Raw genomic sequence first — 20,752 nt, 5'->3', positions numbered from 1 at the left:
ATGGTAGGATTATGGCGTTGAAGCCAAGGCATCCCCAGTACCAGTGCTGCAGGCAAGTTATCTAGCACCAGACAACTTAGTTTCTCCACATGAGTGGAACCCACTTTAAGAGAAAAAAGTTCAGACCTGCAAGAGATACCATCTTGGGTAAGAGGAGATGAGTCAAATGCCACAAGTTTAACAGGATCATGAAGCCTGACTGTCCCTATCTTATTAAGAGTCATAACCTTGGTATCAATCATGTTCACAGCCGAACCGCAGTCAATAAAAGCAGTAGTCTGAACAGGACCATAACTAAGTTCCAGTTCCACCTGCAGCACCATTTTTGCACATGAGAAAAATTGTACCTGAAGGTCTGGGTAGCCTCCTCGATTACTACCCAGACCTGGTCATTTCCCGCCATCTTGGAGGATGACGGACAGGAGGGGCAGTCCTTCTTCCAATGTCCAGATTTCCCACAATAGAAGCACAACTGCTTTTCCCGGCGGCGTCTTCTTTCCTTTCCCTCACAGGTGACAGCGCTCACCTCCATAGCCATAGGAAGAGTCTGGGTCTCATCTCCACTGAAGAATAAGGGCGATTCCCGTTGCATAATGCCTCTAGCCCGCAGCCTGCGATCCATGCGAACCGCTTGGACCATGGCATCCTCCAGGGAGTCAGGCGGAGGATGGAGTGCCAAAGCATCCTTCAGACGTTCACACAGGCCTCTGTGGAACAGCCCCCGAAGGGCGGCATCACTCCAGGAAATCTCCGCTGCCCAACGTCTGAACTCAGTACAGAACCATTCGGCCGAGTGCTCCCCCTGACAGACACTCATTACTTTGTCCTCAGCCAACCGCACTCTATCAGGCTCATCATAAATAAGCCCTAAGGCTTCAAAAAATGCATCCACAGACATTCTCTCAGGGGCAGAAGAGGAAAGCAAGAATGCCCAGGCTTGTGGGGACCCCCTAAGCAGGGACATCACCACCCCCACCCTCTGTTTCTCATCCCCAGAGGAGCAGGGTCTCAAAGAAAAAAAAAGCTTACAGCCCTCCTTAAATGCCCTGAAATCATCCTTGTTACCAGAAAATATATCTGGTAATTTAACCGGGGATTCAGGTGGGACTAAAATGACATCTCTATTCCCCACCTGCTGGAAGCCTGCGGAAAGTACCCCCTGAACTGAGTCCTCAACCCGCCGTTGGGACTGGGCCAGAGCTTGGTGTTCCAAACTAAGCTTCTGCAGTGACTGAGTCAAGCTTTTCACCTGCTCAAATAAAGCACACATTGGGTCCATGCTGCAGAAGTGAGGAGAGAAAAAAAAATTGTAGGCCAGTTAAAATGTCAGAGACACCGCAGTGAACTTGCTCACTGAGCCAGTGCGCGTGTCCTGAGTAAAGCGAACAGTGCTCAAAGCTACCTGTGGAGCGGGCAGCAACCGAATAGATGTGTACTTCAGACCCGCAGGACCTGAAGCACGTGACTGCTAGAGGCGTGGCTTAAACTCCACAGAGCTAGGAGCTGCAAGACAATTCCTAGCAGAGTAACTGCGAGACAAAGTTACCAAGGGGCATAGACAGTGAGAATAGTCAGGACGTAGCCAATGAGTCACACACAGAGATAGCTGCAAGGTACAAGAGGGGCGAGCAGAGAGTAGTCAGGTCACAGGCAATGAGTCATACACAGATAATAACGCAGTACAAAATCAACAGGCAAACTCACAACGGGAAACAGAATCGGGTCAGAACCATATAAACAAGCTATAACAACAAACAGGCACACGGGGGTCAGCACACTAGGCCAAAGGCAAAAGTATAACTGGCAGGGATTGAAGCTACCCAGGGGTTTATGAAGCTCTCCCAGAACCAGAAAGAGGCCACAATCATTAACCCCAAGTGTGCAGGTCAAAACCTGCACAGAGCTCCAGACATTAACCCCCGGTGTGCAGCTCAAAAACCTGCACTGGGATCATGACACTGGGTTGCTTTTTCTGGTGCCTGCAATCGGCTATCAATAGCTTTATTTGGGGGACTAGGAAACCGCGGACCCGGTTCTCGGAACTAGTGAGACCCAAGACTAAAGGAGGAGTAGGCCTTCCTGATTTTAACCGTTATCAGGCAGTCTTGCTCTCTAGGATTGTCGATTAGAGGTTCGGTGATGCTCATAAAGAGTGGGTGCTCTTGGAGAGACTTTTATCACCCTCTTCTTTGTATTGGCTGCCTTGGCTGGGGGGATCGGAGGCCCACCCGTGTCAAGTTATGCTCCACTCACACAGGTTGTTCTGAGGTTCTGGGACAGATCGTATGTGAAACTACGCTTGACCTCCCGATTGAGCGGATTGAGTCCCCTTTTTGACAATCCGGCCTTTCCCCCAGCAATGAATGGATTGACGTATTTGTGTTGGTCACGGTTCGACGGGGTGGGACTGGGTCAGGTGAAGGATAAGCTGGCGGGGCTCTCTGATGTGCGGGGATTACGAGACCCTGGTCATACGACACCGCTGTCCTGGCTGGAGTTTCTGCAATTGCGGAGCTTTCTTCTCAGTGTGCTGATGGGGGCGCTGACGCCATTTGAGTCCCTGATGCTCCCTACCGAGTGTCCCTCCCATGTGGTTTCGGTGCTCTATGGCCTGGTCTTGAATTCGCTCCCCCCTACTAAGCTTGGATTTATGGAGGCTTGGGAGAGGGACCTGGGGATCACCTTTTCTGAGGCGGATAGCTTGAAAATTTTTCTCTTGCACATAAGATGACAATGTCCAGTCAGGCGCAGGAGAGGAATTATAAATTGCTGACGCGCTAGTATAGGTGCCTCACACTACTCCACAGGATTAACTCCGGACGCCTGCTGGAGATGTGGATCCGCCATGGGCTCTATGCTTCACATTTGGTGGTCTTGTGGTCCCCTGCAACCCTTCTGGAACTCAGTTTTTGATGCCTTTCACCTGATGACTGGGGTCCGCCGTGAGCCCTCACCTCAAATGGCCCTGCTGTCCCTGATACCTAGTTCGATTGCTTCTGTTAAAAAGGGGATTTTGAGATTTTACCTAACGGCTGCCAGAGTGGTTATTCCCCGACATTGGAGGTCCACTGAGGTCCCCTCCACGGAGGAATGAATCACTGAAATGGAGAGACTACATCGCCTGGAGTCACTAGCGGCGAGTGATGGTGATGCTGCATGTGAACAGGGACGCACCTGGTTCCTCTGGCAATCCTTCAAGGAGAGCACAAGGTTCCTGACTTGGCTGCGTACATATTCATAAGCCTTAATACGTGGGCATTTACATTGCTCGGTCTCCCCTAACCTTCCCTCCTCTCTCCCCCTTACTCCTCCTTTTCCACATTCCCCCTCTCCCCCCTCTTCTTTTCTCTTTCTTTCTTCTATCCCTACGATTACTTTTTACATAGGTTCTGTGTATAAGGTTCATGTCCGGAGATGAATCTCAAAATGGCAAGCATGTATTCCTTTATGTACCAGAATTTTTGTTCGACTACACTCGTGCTGCTTTTATAGAGGTGTAATGTATAGCTTTGGACATTGTAATGTCTCCTTTTATTGTTCTTACTGTTTAAAATTCTAATAAATATATTTACTGAAAAAAAAAAATCTATGCATATGTATAACTAATGTGTTAATGAGATATGATATTAATAAAGTATGGAAAAAAAGAATATCACCGCCTATTGGCCGCAGCTACCCTTTCTTCACATGTTTCTGTAATTGACCATAAAATTTCTACGGATTCACAGTTTTGTGACAGTAATATTACTTTGAAGAGCAATCTAATTCCTCTGCATTGCACAGCCTCAGATGTCTTCACGTGTAACTGTGCATTACCGTAGGGCGAATGTGCTCTACAAAGATACCTAAAAAACCATCCCACTGTGATTGGGTAACCGGGAACTAGATGAACAGACCATAGTCTGAAGAAGAGATTATGAACTTACTTATCGGCAAGAGTGCCGAAGACGAGTGCTCCCAAAAGTACACCAGTCATGTAGATGGAACGGGCTACTTGCCTCCAGGGAATTTGGTTACAAACTAAATTCCACTGCAAAGTAAAGGGAATTAATAATTATTATGAAGTTCTAGAGGATAAAATGTCAAAATATTAATGTCAATTTAGTCTTTAACTCTAATGATAGATTAAGTTCTGGCCATTTTTTAGGATTTGGGAGCAGTGCTTTGAATTACACAGCTACTGGAGCATGTCCAAATACCACAATGAGCTGCAGCATCCAGTTCTTACCTTGTACTGACTTTCTTTTATTATACACGCCCTGACAGAAGTTATGTCGCTTATCCATGTTATGTAAATAAAAGATTATAACCTGACGTTAAATTCATCCATTGGTTGTATAAATTATTCTTTTGAAAGCTGAAACCCTCTGAAATGTGGTTTAGGTTAAGAAAATAAATTGGCATCAATGCGGAAATATTGATCATTTAATGGACACAGAATGGTCAGATTTTGGCAAGACAAAAGTTGTGTCAGCCACAGAAAGTAATGTGATATTCAAACAAATAATTAACTTAAAAAACAAATATATGTTGCATAACATTGGTGAATGAAGTTGTGGTGCAATTAGAGTCATATTTAATATTTTGTGTGACTTCCATGAGCTTGAAGGACTGCATCCATGCGGTTTTAACAATGATTCATGCAATTTATTAATGAAGTCATCAGGAATGGCAAAGAATGCAGTCTTACATGCCTCCCAGAGTTCATCTAGATTCTTTGGTTTTGTCTTCCAAGCTTCCTCTTTCATCCTACCCCAAACATGCTCAATGATGTTCATGTCTGGTGACTGGGCTGGCCAGTCCTTGAGCACCTTGATCTTTTTTGCCTGGAGCAACTTTGTTGTAGAGATGGATGTATGAGATGGAGCACCATCCTGCTGCAGAATTTGACCCCTTTTATGATTTGGAATATAAGAGGTAGCTAATACTTCTTGATATTTTAGGCTATTGATATTGCCTTCCACCTTGCAAATGTTTTGCACACCCCCATGATCTTTCCACCACCAAATTTAACTGTTTTCTGGGTGTATTTTGGATCCATATGGGCTCCAGTAGGTCTCCTGCAGTATTTGCGGCAGCCGTGGTGTAATTCTACTGAAGATTCATCAGAGAAATCCACCTTCTGCCACTTTTCCAGCGTCCATCTGTTTAGCAGGCTGTGGGACTTTGCAAATGCCACACGGTTTTTTATTTTCCTTTTGTTTAGTGCTGGCTTCTGGGCACTGATTCGACCATGGAGGCCATTTCGAGACAGAATCCTACAAACTGTTCTAGTTGACACAGGGACTTGAGGTGACCAGGCCTGTTGGAGCTCTGCTGCAGTGGAAGAGGGTCTTGCTTTGGATTTTCTAACCAACAAACGTTCCTCCTGAGCGGTTGTCTTGCGGGGTCTGCCGGACCTGGGCTTGTCAAACACATCTCCATTCTCTTCAAATCTTTTTTTAATTCTTTGTACTTGACGCTGAGACACATTAAAGGTGCCAGCCACCTCTGCAGTGGATCTGGTCTTCAAGCTCTTGATAATCCAGGCTCTGGTCGCAGGGTGGAATTTTGGCATGTTGTCAGAGCTCAAGTTGCAGCTCAAGTGAAGGTCTGGGGTGCTGGGTTTCTTTTTATACACACCCACTAATAAACCGATCATTTACTGAGCACAGGTGAGGATGTAAACTAGGATTGGGTGCATTATATGACCAGGCGACAAAACTGTTGTCTTGCCAAAATCTGACCATTCTGTGTCCATTAAATGATCAATATTTTTGCATTGATGGCAATTTATTTTCTTAACCTAAACCACATTTCAGAGGGTTTCAGCTTTCAAAAGAATAATTTATACAACCAATGGATGGATTTAACGTCAGGTTATAAGCTTTTATTTACATAACATGGATAAGCGACATAACTTCTGTCAGGGAGTTTGTAGGTCAAATTCGGGACATTTCTAATAAGTGGTCCATAGCATATCCCAAAGATATGGCTTTTTATACCGATGGACTAACTCATCATGGGCAAATGAATCAGCTCTATCAGCGTCATGCCAATTTCAATGACTTAAAGGTCTAGGGTCAAGTTCTTGGACAGTTGCGGCTTCTGCTTCTTTGCTCATCAATCTTATGAATGTAATTAATCTTCGCTTCTATAACACTTAATCTGTACTAAATATGTCTAATGTAAAAAAAATTCCGTAAATATTATAAATATATTTTTATGTTGGTACTTACTTACTGTGTCCTACCAACCGCTGTGAAGAACAGGTAAAAATCAAATAAATAAATTATATATATATAATTTTTATTAAACATAGAAATACATATATTTTGTTATCTATGACTTAACCACTTATTTGTCATTAAAAGACCGAGCATGGGATAAAAAGAATTGTAGTGGATGCCCTGCATAAAACCACTAGTGAAAACACATGCCTTGAATAAAATGGATCAAATTAGGCAAAGTCGTCTTGTGACTATAAACAATGTTAAATTGTAACCATGAGTATTTAGGAGACATACCTCAGTCACAATGGTTGAGGAGAAGATACTTTGGTCATACGTCCACCCTTCTTTGCAATATTCCATATTCTTTCCTTCCATTGCTTTGCTAGCTGAGGTCAATAACAGATCTTTGGCCTTTTGGAACTGGACACATCTCCAGGGTTTTTGATCTTGGTCCAAAGAAGTAAATTGTTTCATTAGATGTGTTTGATTTTCATTATTTAGGACATTTGTAGATGGAAGCTTGCAGTAATGTTCAGGCACTGCACCAGTGAAGTTCTGAAGAAGATTGTGGCATGATAACATAGCCACTGGTATCAATAACAGGATGGTGTGTAGTATCTGAAAACAGCCAACTCCACCTAAGGACTCAAGGACATCATTGAAAGCCATGTGGATGCCATGCAGATCTTGTCACACTTATTTGGTGAATGGTTGGTCCTTCCTTCTATGACTGCTCTACGGGTAAGAGGACTCCAACAAGATCTACTTTGACTTCTAGCCTTGGAGATCTTTCAGTCTTCCTTGTCTTTCTTTTCCTTGCACATTGCAGATTTATGTTGTGTCTCTATTAACATTTATATGTATATATACCTTTGTTCCTTTCCATTAACCCCTCCCTTTCTCCTCATCAATGTTCTACATCACCATGAATTATCTTCATGCAGTTTAAACTAGTTGCAATAATGTCCTTTGTTCCATTCATTGTATCATTCACAGATTATCATTCCTCCTCTTATTATAACAAAATGTCCCAGAACATTATGAAATAGCAAATTTTAGTCCCAAAGAACAAAGAGATAAGTCAGAGACCTCATTGGCCTGTGGACAAAAAGGAAGGAAGCATCTGTATGTCATTAGAAAAACATTAGTGCCAAATGTACATGAGTAGGAGGTATCCAGTTTTATGGTTTGTGAGGGTTAACGTTTCATCATGTGCAGAAATTATTATACTGAGAATTTAAGAAATTCTTTGTACTCACCTCGTGTCATCTACAATTCGGGAATATACACTGCTCAAAAAAATAAAAGGAACACTAAAATACCACATCCTAGATATCAAATCTTTATTCATTACATAGTGGAATGCTTTGAGAACAATAAAACATAAAAATGATCAATGTTAATCAAAATTAATATCCCATAGAGGTCTGGATTTGTAATAATACTTAAATTCAAAGTGGAAAACCAAATTAGAGGCTGATCCAACTTCAGTGGAAACACCTCAAGACAAGGTTATGATGCTCAGTAGTGTGTGTGGCCTCCATGTGTCTGTATGACCTTCCTACAATGCCTGGGCACGGTCCTGATGAGGAGGTGGATGTTCTCCTTAAAGTTCTCCTCCCAGACCTGGATTAAAGCATCAGTAAACTCCTGGACAGTCTATGGTGCAACGTAGCGTTGGTGGATGGAATAAGACATAATGTCCCAGATGTGCTTGATTTGGGTTCAGGTCTGGGGAACGGACAGGCCAGTCCATAGCATCAATGCCTTCATCATGCAGGAACTGCTGACACCCTTCAGCCACATGAGGCGTAGAATTGTCATGCATCTGAAGGAACCCAGGGCCCATTGCACCTGCATATGGTCTCACAATGGGTCTGAGGATCTTATCCCGGTACCTAATGGCAGTCAGGGTACCTCTGGCTAGCACATGGATGACTGTGCAGCCCTCCAAAGAAATGCCTCGCTACACCGTTACTGACCCACTCCGAAACCGGTCATGCTGTAGGATGTTGCATGCAGCAGAACATTCTCCACGGTGTCTCCAGGCTCTGTCACATGTGCTCAGTGTGAACAGCATAGGGTGCCAATGTAAAATCTGCCAGTCTTGGTGTTCTCTAGCAAATGCCAATCGTTCTGCACGGTGTTATGCTGCAAGGACAACACCGACTTGTGGACGTCGGACCCTCATACCACCCTCATGGAGTTTGTTTCTGGCAGTTTTAGTAGACAGATGGATGTTAGTGGCCGGCTGGAGGTCATTTTGTAGTAGCAGTCTTGCTCAGTAGCATAGCTACCGAGTGGACAGAGGGGCTGGTCGCCCCGTGCTATGAGAGTTCCACTAGGAACTATGCTACAATAACTGTATCAGCCCTCCCCCGTAGGCAGACACTATCTCCCTGCTCCTGAGCAGCGGGGTTGGGCCTGGTGCCAGCAGTGGGCCCCCGCCCGTCATCACAAGTGTAACTGTATCGGTGGCTGGATGTCTATACAGTTGACCGCATTGATGAGAGAGGGAGCGCTACACTTTCTCTCCCATCATCCCCCTCACAGTGTCTGACGTCACCGACGCCAACACTGACAGGGGTCGCGATGACGTCACTATCCGGCACCGGCTCTCCGGAGATGCGCTGGCGCTCGGAGCAGCAGAGGAACCAGGAGGAAGAGAGGTGAGTATTTAATTATTGTTTTTATGGGGCTGCCTATGGGGGGTGCATTATGGAGTCTGCCTGCTATAGTGTCTGCTTACAGGGGGGGCGCTGTATTATACTATAGAGTCTGCCTATAGGGGGCTGCATTATACTCTATAGAGTCTGCTTATGGGGGACTGCATTATACCATATAGAGTCTGCCTAAGGGGGGTACATTATGCTATAGAGGCTGCCTGAGGGGGGTGCATTATGAAGTCTGCCTATGGGGGCACTGTATTATACTATACAGTCTGCCTATGGGGGGGTGCATTATGGAGTCTGCCTGCTATAGTGTCTGCCTACAGGGGGGCACTGTATACTATAAAATCTGCCTATAGGGGACTGCATTATACCATATAGGGTCTGCCTAAGGGGGGTGCATTATGCTATAGAGTCTGCCTGAGGGGGGTGCATTATGGAGTCTGCCTATGGGAGGCACTGTATTATACTATAGAGTCTGCCTGTGGGGGGTGCATTATGGAGTCTGCCTACAATAGAGTCTGCCTACGGGGGGGACGCTTTATTATACTATAGAGTCTGCCTATGGGGGGCTGCATTATGCCCTATAGAGTATGCTTATGGGGGCAGCATTATACTATAGGGTCTGCCTATGGGGGGGTCGCATTATACTATAGAGTCTGCTTATGGGGAGCTGCATTATGGAGTCTGCCTACTATAAAGTCTGCCTGAGGGGGGTGCATTATGGAGTCTGCCTATGGGGGGCACTGTATTATACTATAGAGTCTGCCTGTGGGGGGTGCATTATTGAGTCTGTCTACTATAGAGTAGGCCTACGTGGGGCGCTGTATTATACTATAGAGTCTGTCTATGGGGAGCTGCATTTGCCCATTAAGGGGCTGCATTATACTATAGAGTCTGCCTATTTGGGCTGAATAATACTATAGAGTCTGCCTATGGGGGCTGCATTATACTATATAAAGTCTGCCCATTAGGGGGCTGCATTATACTATAGTCTGCGTATGGGGGGCTGCATTATATTATATAGAGTCTACCAATTAGGGGGCAGCATTACAGTATAGAGCCTTCCTATTGTGGCTGTATTATACTATAGAGTCTGCCTATGGGGGGCTGCATTATACTATATAAAGTCTGCCTATTAGGGGGCTGCTTTATACTATAGAATCTGCCTATTGGGGCTGTATTATACTATAGCATCTGCCTATGGGAGAGGTGCATTATACTATAGAGTCTGCCTATGGGGAGTGCAGTATACTGAAGAATGACAGATTCCAGCTCACCCGTCAATGCATCTTGGTCTTGGGAGCACGGACCCACTGTGTCAGGGCATGAAAACATCCAAGGAAAAGCATCCAGCTCAATCAATTTAGTAAAATAGCAAGATTTATTTACCAAACTTCATACATAGGGGAAAAAACTCTTCGGTACAGTGGCAGACAAGTGATGATATCAATGCGTTTCGGGAGACTAAGGGTCCCGTCTCACATAGCAACGCAACAGCAATCCCGACAACGATACGACCTGGTAAGGATCGCTGGTGCGTCTCTACATGGTCGCTAGTAAGCTGCCAAACAGGTAGATCTCTTCAACGACGCAGCAACGATCCGGCAATCCATATAATGACCTTGGAGGTCATTGTCCCTTGTCACACAGCAGCTTTTCTGATGACTCACGCCTGCGTCCCTAAGTTCTGCGTTGCCAACGAGGTCGCTTGTCGGCGTCAAACACAGCGATGCATGCTGGCCAGTGGGACGCCGATGATGAAAAAATGTCCCAGGACATTCGATCACGATCAGCGATATCCAGCGGGGGTCCGGTTGCCGCTATGTGTCACATGTAGCGAGATCGCTGGCGAGATTGCTGTTGCGTCACAAAATTGCGATCTCGCTATGTGAGACGGGGCCTTTAGCTCCCTTAATCATGATACCAAATACAAACAAGTGCCTCACATATAAGTTGTAATCCGGTGAACACACTGGTAGAATAAACAATTAGCATAATTGTCTTAAAATGTAGGCACAAAGTAGAAACAAGTGGACAAACATTTAACATAATTAAAAAAGATTTTTTTCATAATGTGAGAAACACTAGAAATACATGAAAAGCAGCAGCATAGTTACAATAAAAACCTGAGGGAAAAACATCATACAAGGTACAAAAAAGAAAATAAGAGCCCATATGGACTATGCCAATACAAAAGGAGATTTTTTTCTCTTTTGCAAGCAATATTAAAGGGAATCTGTCACCCTTTTTTTTTTTTTACTATTTGCTACCGGCACCGACATGAGGGGCTTATCTACAGCATTCTGTTATGCTGTAGATAAGCCCCTGATGTAACCTGAAAGATAAGAAAAACAAGTTAGATTATACTCACCCGGGGGGGCGGTCCGGTCTGATGGGTGTCGCGGTCTGGTCCGGCGACCCACATCTTCATACGATGCCGTCCTCTTCTTCCCTTCCTGTCGTGGCTCCGGCGCGGGCCACTACTCTGCCCTATTGAGGGCAGAGCAGAATACTGCAGTGCGCAGGCGCTGGACCTCTGTGACCTCTCCCGGCGTCTGCGCACTGCAGGACTCTGCTCTGCCCTCAACAGGGCAGAGCAGTGCGCCTGCACAGGAGCCACGACAGGAAGGGAAGAAGAGGACGGCATCGTATGAAGATGGGAGGGGCCGGACGCGACACCCATCGGACCCGGACCGCCCTCCGGTGAGTATAATCTAACTTGTTTTTCTTATCTTTCAGGTTACATCAGGGGCTTATCTACAGCATTCAGATAATCCCCTGATGGCGATGCCGGCAGCTAATAGTCAAAAAAAAGGGTGACAGATTCCCTTTAAACAGCAGAATATATACATGCATGCAAGCATTCCTTTATATACCCTAACATTGACAATTTAATTTTTAACAACACGTTAAAAACAAGTATTTTATTAGTATGAACAGAAAAAAAGCGCTTGAAAAATGACCAATGAATGGTCAATATTCAAATAGCGCAGACAAATAAATTTTATAGGGCATAATATATACTTTATCAAAAAATTGCACGCTGTAAATGTAAGCTGAAGCCGTACCATCAGCAAAATAAAGATTTTTTTTGTACAAAGAGTCGCAAGCAATACTCATCCAACTACATCGAGAAACAGATCTCACCCATTCAGATGAAAAAATAAATTGAATGGAGTTGTTTGAAAAACATCATATTCTTCCACATTCTATGTACTGAATTGATGCACAAAAAACGCATGTTCAATGAGATTTTTTTCTTTTATGAGCAATATACATAGAAATAAGGGAGGAAAAAAAAGGGGGGAGGGGGAAGAAAATGTGTATATATACAGCAATTTTCACAGACTTGATAATCACGAGTGAATAAACAAAATTTAATGGAGCATAATATATAGTTAGATAAGAAATCACCCATAATATAAATGGAGAACCCCTATTGGCAGCAAAGGAATTAAATAAGAAAATTACTTGGGGTATTTTTGCAATTACATTCAGAGATGTCCATTGTCCATTGGGAAAGGAGACGAGGATAGAAACGCAAGAACCAGTGCACACACAGCTGAAATATGTATATAAAAAGGCGTTATTAGACACCAATGCCTGACAGACAGAAAATACAAGTCAAACACACCATAAAAATCACAAAAAGCATGGACAATTCAAACCTGACAAGGTAGACTGGTAAAGGAATATTTAATCAGGGTATAGTAAAGGATAAAGAATCAGTAAGTAACTGACACATAAATCATGGCTGAGGCAGCATGAATGTTTAGTTTTATATGCAGGACTTATAATCATGTAGATCCAAGCTATAGCATGGTGAAGCTAATAACACCATTCATATTCCCCTTATAAATCTCAAAAAAAAATAAAAAAAATAAAGGATTTCTTCTTTTTCTCCTGGAGGATCTCTCCAATATAATTGAAATTCTAAGCCCAGAAAGCAGCGCCCTCAGCAACGATTCTGTCTTCAATGGCATATGCATGTATCATAGATTTACAAACAAACACACCATAAACAGTAGCGAATAGATGCTAAAAAATGAAAAACACATGGCTCATAGCTAAGGCAGCTTATGAAAAATAATTTGTATATACTGCCAGTATTTTATAAATGCATCTGCACCAGTTTATAAATAACATTATCTGGAACTAAGTCCAGCTCAATAGTTTAACTGTGTCCATAGATTCCCTCAGCAATGGCCCTGTGTTAATTGACAAGCATATGCAATAGCAGTTACAAATTAATGCATACTGATGCAGCAATATAACCCATCACCCCAGTCATACCGTTAGGTTTGTCCGGTCCGACGCGTGTCTCTGTCCCCACGACAGCTTCGTCAGGGAAGTACTTAGTCAGAGGGAGATAAATTAAATAAAATTTCTTAATAGAAAAGCATCATATCCTTTCTTTCATTTAGTCCTAATGGTATCCTGGTGTTTAATTTGAAAATCCACCATGCCTCCCTATTTCTAAAAATTGTCTCAGTGTCTCCTCCTTGACTGGGTTTAAATATTTTTTCTATACCATATAGTCTCAATGATTCCAAAGTACCCTAATGGCGCTCTATAAAATGTTTGCAAACCTGTGATGTATTTCTATCCAAATTTACCATTTCTACATCATATATGTGCTCCCTGATTCTAGTTTTTAGTTGGCGTTTTGTACTAACGACATATTTTAGACGACAAGAGCGGCATTCCATGATATATACCGCATTAAACGTATTGCAGTTTAAAACGATTTTTATTGGGAACATATTAAGTCCGCTGGAATCAGTGAAATTATGACATTTTAGCGAGACTTTGCAGGTTTTACAAACCGTCTTCCCACATTCATAAAAACCTTTTGTATTTAGCCAGCCTGTAGAATTAGTTTTAGATGGATTTTAAACAGCTTGGTGATAGAGTTTGTCCTAATGAGGGCGCTCTTCTTGATTCAATTCTACATCCAGTTTTCATGATTTCAGCAATATCGGGATGTTCCTTGAGAATAGACAAATTATTAAGGATGATTTTTCTGATGAGAGAAAATTGATTGCTATATTGGAGAACCAAAGTTACAGGATTACTAATTTCATTTATTGTTTTTTGTTTTGAATTAAAACGTGGTCTGTTCTCCACTATTCTTTCTGTTAGGGCTGGCGGAACGCACCAAATTATAAAATAATAGTAGGTGCGTTCGCTGTGCAGAGGTGGTACACTGCTGCTAAGTAATGGCGGAAGAATAGAGCGGCGTAAAAACAGTCACACGTGGGTTACGTCACCCAATATGAGCAGGTGCGAACTCTGTTAATGCACAGAGTCGCACAACCGCTGAACGTAAATGCCGCAGCCTGTTTAGCTCACAGAGCCCGGTCAAAAGAGCGCACAGTGTATGGCCACAGAACTCTACCCCAAGGACACGGTGTCAGAGTCCCTCTAGGCCCACTGAGCGCGCGGCGTCGCTGTCGCGAGCGCCGCTATAGACGCTGGCTATGAAGTGGAGCACGTGCACTGAGGCGTGCTGAGTCCTTGGTGAGGACTGATGCCTGACTCAACCTTTGTCCTACCTACACCTAAGCCTGGGCGCTAGCAGGCTCGGCTGCACAACACATGCGTACCAAGGGTAGGGGTTCTTAATGAGTCATTCACCAGAGACATTCATACGTGCATACATCACTCACTCCACATAGTCTGTAAATACAGTCTTATCCTAGCGCATGGCTGAGCGGCCAAGCGAACCTTTTATAGCAGAGAGCGTCCGGGACCTTCCTGGCTTCTTGGATGGGCCAATCCGAACAGGAGCAGGACCTGAGCACGTGACCTTCGATCTCCAATGGGAGATCACTCCACGGTCATGCTCAGTGGCCCGACATGTGGACTTAGTCCCTGGAGAATCTCGCTGCTGAGCAGCATGTATGGTCATAGCTCGCCAGAGGTGGCAGTAGCAAGCAAACCCACGGAGCTGGTCTGGGCAGAGCGCATGGACCGACGAGTTTGCTGAGCAACCTCCTCCTGGAGAGGAATGGGAGACCGCTGGAAGTAAGGTTCGGGATTCTCGCTGTGCAGCGACAGAAATCCGACACCTAACACTTTCAGCTTGATCCAGACTCCATTTGGTGTACTCCCTCTCACGCAATCTTTCCCTGATTTGGGTGACCTCCGTTTTATAATGTGTTTCCATGCTACAATTACGCGTCGCCGTAATCATTTCACCAACAGGAATACTCATGATGGTGTGCTTGGGTGATGGCTATTAGCATGTAAAACAGTATTGCCCACAGTGCTTTTTCTATGCGTAGAAGTAGTGACAGGTTCACCTGGTATTCCTTTTAAAGTTAGATCAAGGAACTCTATATTAGTAGCATTGTGACATACGGTAAATCTCAAATTGAAGGGATTGGAGTTTATTTAGATAAGACATCAAATTTTGCATGTCTGAGACATCCGAGCCCCACACCATGATGACATCATCAATATATCTAAAATGACAAAAATCTTGACACTCAATATGTGAAATATTCAGACACTTTTATTTTGAACAGCGTAGGGCTTCAGAAAAGGGACCTCCAGGGTCACTAAAATAAGGAGTGAAGACAGCGCTGATAGCAGTGGGTATACAACCACTAGAATTGAATTGCGCTGGTGAAGCCCTGGTCCGTGGTCTGGCTGCCCTGTGTGGAAGACGCTGTGTCCCTTTTCTGAAGCCCTACGCTGTACAGCTGCCTGTTCCAATTTTGGACGGCACAGTCCACATACGCTTTCCAGACGCCAGTCATTTAACATTTTCACTGGCCATCCAGACTCTCTACTTTGTCCTTCTTTTGGCTACCATTGCAAGGATTTATTTATTTCAGTAAACGAGATTTTTCTGATGAAGGTCCTATGCTGGACCGAAAACGTTTAAGGCTATGTGCACACGTAGGAAAAGAGGTGCGGATTTTTCTGCACAAAATCCGCATCCCCTGGCAGAATCTGCAGCCGCGGATTTGCCGCTGTTTTTATGCGTATTGTCTGCTGATTTGATGCGGATTTTTAGCAGTTTTGGCCACTGCGGATTTCTATCATGGAGGGGTCCAGAACCGCTGCAGATCTGCACAAAAGAAGTGACATGCACTTCTTTGAAATCCGCAGCAATTCCGCACTGAATTTTCTGCACCATCTGCACCGCCTTTTCCCCACTGATTTACATTGTACTGTAAATCACAGTGCAGATCCGCAGCGTTTCTGCGTGGAAAAATCCGCTGCGCACCCGCAGCAAATCTACATCGTGTGCACATAGCCTTAACCGTTCTGTCTGGATGCACAAAATAAAAGTGTCTGAATATTTCACATATTGAGTGCCAAGATTTTTGTCATTTTTGACTGATGGGTTGGATACCTGACTTGAGCACCAACAACCAAACTATTCCTGAGTGCCAAGCTCTCTTTATAGGATCATCAATATATCTGCCGTACCACATTATGTGGTCTCTGAAAGGATTTTCAACAGCATATATATGATTCCTCCCACAAAGTCATGACGAGATTGTCTTACTGACTTGTTCACTCTATGTGCAAGGCCCATGCGTTTGTATTCTATTGGTTTCTTGTGTCTGCAAGTTTTTGGGAGGACTCCACCCCTCTCATGTGGGCCATGCACATATAAAGCCATCTCACACAGCATGTCCACATCAGACATTGCCTCTCTGAACCCTGCTCATATAGGTACTGTTCACATGGTCAGGTTTTAAATACATTGGATAGGACTGCTCTGATGGGTATACCTTGGTGTTGGTAGAGCGGCTTGGCATACATTTTTTGCAAAAAACGTATCAACTAAATACCCTGTTTTGCTATCATCTTTTTACTAGCACTTGCTGGTTATTGTTGACATTTTTTTTACAGCAGAGTATTTTTTCACGTTTGTTGTATTGTGTTTCTCTGTGTTCCTGTATCTACAGTAATATACACCTGATGTCATGTCGGACACGGTTCGCACCAGGTTGTCCGGCAGACAGCGGTAATACCCCATCCTACCACTTTGTTCTCAGCGGCGCCGGTTGGTCTTCTGATCCGGCTTGGATTGGGTTAACCAGGTTGTTAGTCTGGGTGTGGGCTTAGCTACGCCCCCTGCCTTTAAATTGTCCTGCGTGACTATGGACGTCGCCGACTATAGCTCTTGCCTTGTGCTAGCGTTACCGGTATGAAGGGGGCGTCTTAGGAGCATACAATATCTGGTGTAGTATATTCTGTTGTTGCCATTATTTCCTCCCTGCGTGGTAATATTTGGTTGCCCTTGCACCTTATTGTTTTCTTTTGTGTGTACGCGGTGTGGTGCGTTTCCCTTACCCTTGTCCATACTTATTTGTGGGGTCTGGTGTTTGGTCTCTTCACTGGGTGGAGGGTGGTGGGTTTAGCTTAGGGCTGGACAGGAGACAAGGACAGGGTGGAGGCCCAGGCAGGCACACCTTCAGTGTAAACCCTGGGTTGAGGGAAAGTCAGGGTTTCCTCTAGTCTGAGGGACACTGCAGGGGCCCCGGGGTTCAGCCTAGAGTTACCTAAGCTTCCCGTGATTCCTGACAGGACCCCGTACAGTCTGTATCTACAATAATATATACCTGACAGGAGCCCATACAGTCTGTATCTACAATAATATATACCTGACAGGAGCCCATACAGTCTGTATCTACAATAATATATACCTGACAGGAGCCCATACAGTCTATATCTACAATAATATATACCTGACAGGAGCCTGTACAGTCTATATCTACAATAATATATACCTGACAGGAGCCTGTACAGTCTATATCTACAATAATATATACCTGACAGGAGCCCGTACAGTCTATATCTACAATAATATATACCTGACAGGAGCCAGTACAGTCTATATCTACAATAATATATACCTGACAGGAGCCCGTACAGTCTATATCTACAATAATATATACCTGACAGGAGCCCGTACACTCTATATCTACAATAATATATACCTGACAGGAGCCCGTACAGTCTGTAGCTACAATAATATATACCTGACAGGAGCCCATACAGTCTATATCTACAATAATATATACCTGACAGGAGCCCGTACAGTCTGTATCTACAATAATATATACCTGACAGGAGCCCATACAGTCTATATCTACAATAATCTATACCTGACAGGAGCCCGTACAGTCTATATCTACAATAATATATACCTGACAGGAGCCCATACAGTCCGTATCTACAATAATATATACCTGACAGGAGCCCATACAGTCTATATCTACAATAATATATACCTGACAAGAGCCCGTACAGTCTATATCTACAATAATATATACCTGACAGGAGCCCGTACAGTCTGTCTACAATAATATATACCTGACAGCAGCCCGTACAGTCTATATCTACAATAATTGTGGCCTCTGTTCACACGGGATGCATTCTAATTGGCACTGGGCAGTCGCCCCTATATGGTGTTAATAAGAGGTTGTGAGCCAGAAGCCCTGCATTCCCTGTGTGAACACTGCCACATGCGGATTATTTTTTCTGCACTGGTGTACCACACGGCCAATCCCTGATTGTAGGCTGGCTGTTTCATTTGGTATTTATGCACCTGTGCAGCTGTCATTTTACTTGGGTCCGCTGTACCCTGTATTAGTGCAGATGCATTTGGGCCTGTCTGGTTTGTAACTGAATTTTTTGGAGGATTTTTTTTTCCTCTTTTTGAGGTTTTCATATATCTACAATAATATATACCTGACAGGAGACCGTATAGTCTATATCTACAATATTATATACCTGACAGGAGACCGTATAGTCTATATCTACAATAATATATACCTGACAGGAGCCCGTACAGTCTATATCTACAATAATATATACCTGACAGGAGCACATACAGTCTGTATCTACAATAATATATACCTGACAGGAGCCCATGCAGTCTGTATCTACAATAGTATATACCTGACAGGAGCCCATACAGTCTATATCTACAATATTATATACCTGACAGGAGGCCGTACAGTCTATATCTACAATAATATATACCTGACAGGAGCCCGTACAGTCTGTATCTACAATAATATACACCTAACAGGAGTCCATACAGTATATATCTACAATAATATATACCTGACAGGAGCCCGTACAGTCTATATCTACAATAATATATACCTGACAGGAGCAAATACAGTCTGTATCTACAATAATATATACCTGACAGGAGCCCATACAGTCTGTATCTACAATAATATATACCTGACAGGAGGCCGTACAGTCTATATCTACAATAATATATACCTGACAGGAGCCCATATAGTCTATAGCTACAGTAATATATACCTGACAGGAGGCCGTACAGTCTATATCTACAATAATATATACCTGACAGGAGCCCGTGCAGTCTGTATCTACAATAATATACACCTAACAGGAGTCCATACAGTATATATCTACAATAATATATACCTGACAGGAGCCCGTACAGTCTATATCTACAATAATATATACCTGACAGGAGCAAATACAGTCTGTATCTACAATAATATATACCTGACAGGAGCCCATACAGTCTGTATCTACAATAATATATACCTGACAGGAGCCCGTACAGTCTATATCTACAATAATATATACCTGACAGGAGCCCATACAGTCTATATCTACAATAATATATACCTGACAGCAGCCCATACAGTCTGTATCTACAATAATATATACCTGACAGGAGGCCGTACAGTCTATATCTACAATAATATATACCTGACAGGAGCCCATACAGTCTATAGCTACAGTAATATATACCTGACAGGAGGCCGTACAGTCTATATCTACAATAATATATACCTGACAGGGGCCCATACAGTCTATATCTACAATAATATATACCTGACAGGAGCCCATACAGTCTATATCTACAATAATATATACCTGACAGCAGCCCATACAGTCTGTATCTACAATAATATATACCTGACAGCAGCCCATACAGTCTGTATCTACAATAATATATACCTGACAGGAGGCCGTACAGTCTATATCTACAATAATATATACCTGACAGGAGCCATACAATCTATATCTACAGTAATATATACCTGACAGGAACCCATACAGTCTGTATCTACAAAAATATATACCTGACAGGAGTCCATACAGTCTATATCTACAGTAATATATACCTGACAGGAGCCCGTACAATCTATATCTACAGTAATATATACCTGACAGGAGCCATACAGTCTGTATCTACAGTAATATATACCTGACAGGAGCCCGTACAGTCTATATCTACAGTAATATATACCTGACAGGAACCCATACAGTCCATATCTACAATAATATATACCTGACAGGAGCAAATACAGTCTGTATCTACAATAATATATACCTGACAGGAGCCCATACAGTCTATAGCTACAGTAATATATACCTGACAGGAGGCCGTACAGTCTATATCTACAATAATATATACCTGACAGGAGCGCATACAGTCTATATCTACAGTAATATATACCTGACAGCAGCCCATACAGTCTGTATCTACAATAATATATACCTGACAGGAGGCCGTACAGTCTATATCTACAATAATATATACCTGACAGGAGCCCATACAGTCTATATCTACAGTAATATATACCTGACAGGAGGCCGTACAGTCTATATCTACAATAATATATACCTGACAGGAGCTCATACAGTCTATATCTACAATAATATATACCTGACAGGAGCCCATACAGTCTATATCTACAATAATATATACCTGACAGGTGCCCATACAGTCTATATCTACAGTAATATATACCTGACAGGAGGCCGTACAGTCTGTATCTACAATAATATATACCTGACAGGAGCCCATACAGTCTATATCTACAATAATATATACCTGACAGGTGC

At 43.4% G+C, this 20,752-nt stretch overlaps 1 protein-coding gene across 1 annotated transcript in view; it reads right to left on the bottom strand.

The window, feature by feature from the left end:
• The window catches only part of LOC141058309 (solute carrier family 22 member 20-like), a 53,144-nt gene extending 38,502 nt beyond the window's left edge, over window positions 1-14,642 (bottom strand). Inside the window, exons 1-4 of the mRNA XM_073554514.1 lie at window positions 14,612-14,642; window positions 13,178-13,238; window positions 6,507-7,310; window positions 3,927-4,030 (exon numbers count right to left, since the gene is read on the bottom strand). Coding sequence (XP_073410615.1) covers window positions 3,927-4,030; window positions 6,507-6,881 — 479 coding nt within the window. The 5' untranslated portion in view covers window positions 6,882-7,310; window positions 13,178-13,238; window positions 14,612-14,642. The remainder of the gene's footprint in view (window positions 1-3,926; window positions 4,031-6,506; window positions 7,311-13,177; window positions 13,239-14,611) is intronic.
• Between the last annotated feature and the right edge of the window lie 6,110 nt (window positions 14,643-20,752).

This window comes from Dendrobates tinctorius, unplaced genomic scaffold (genome assembly GCF_039654945.1).
Source record: "Dendrobates tinctorius isolate UK_male_01 unplaced genomic scaffold, ASM3965494v1 ptg000211l, whole genome shotgun sequence".
NCBI classification, from domain to species: Eukaryota; Metazoa; Chordata; class Amphibia; order Anura; family Dendrobatidae; genus Dendrobates; species Dendrobates tinctorius.
This window is presented reverse-complemented; position numbering and strand designations above follow the sequence as displayed.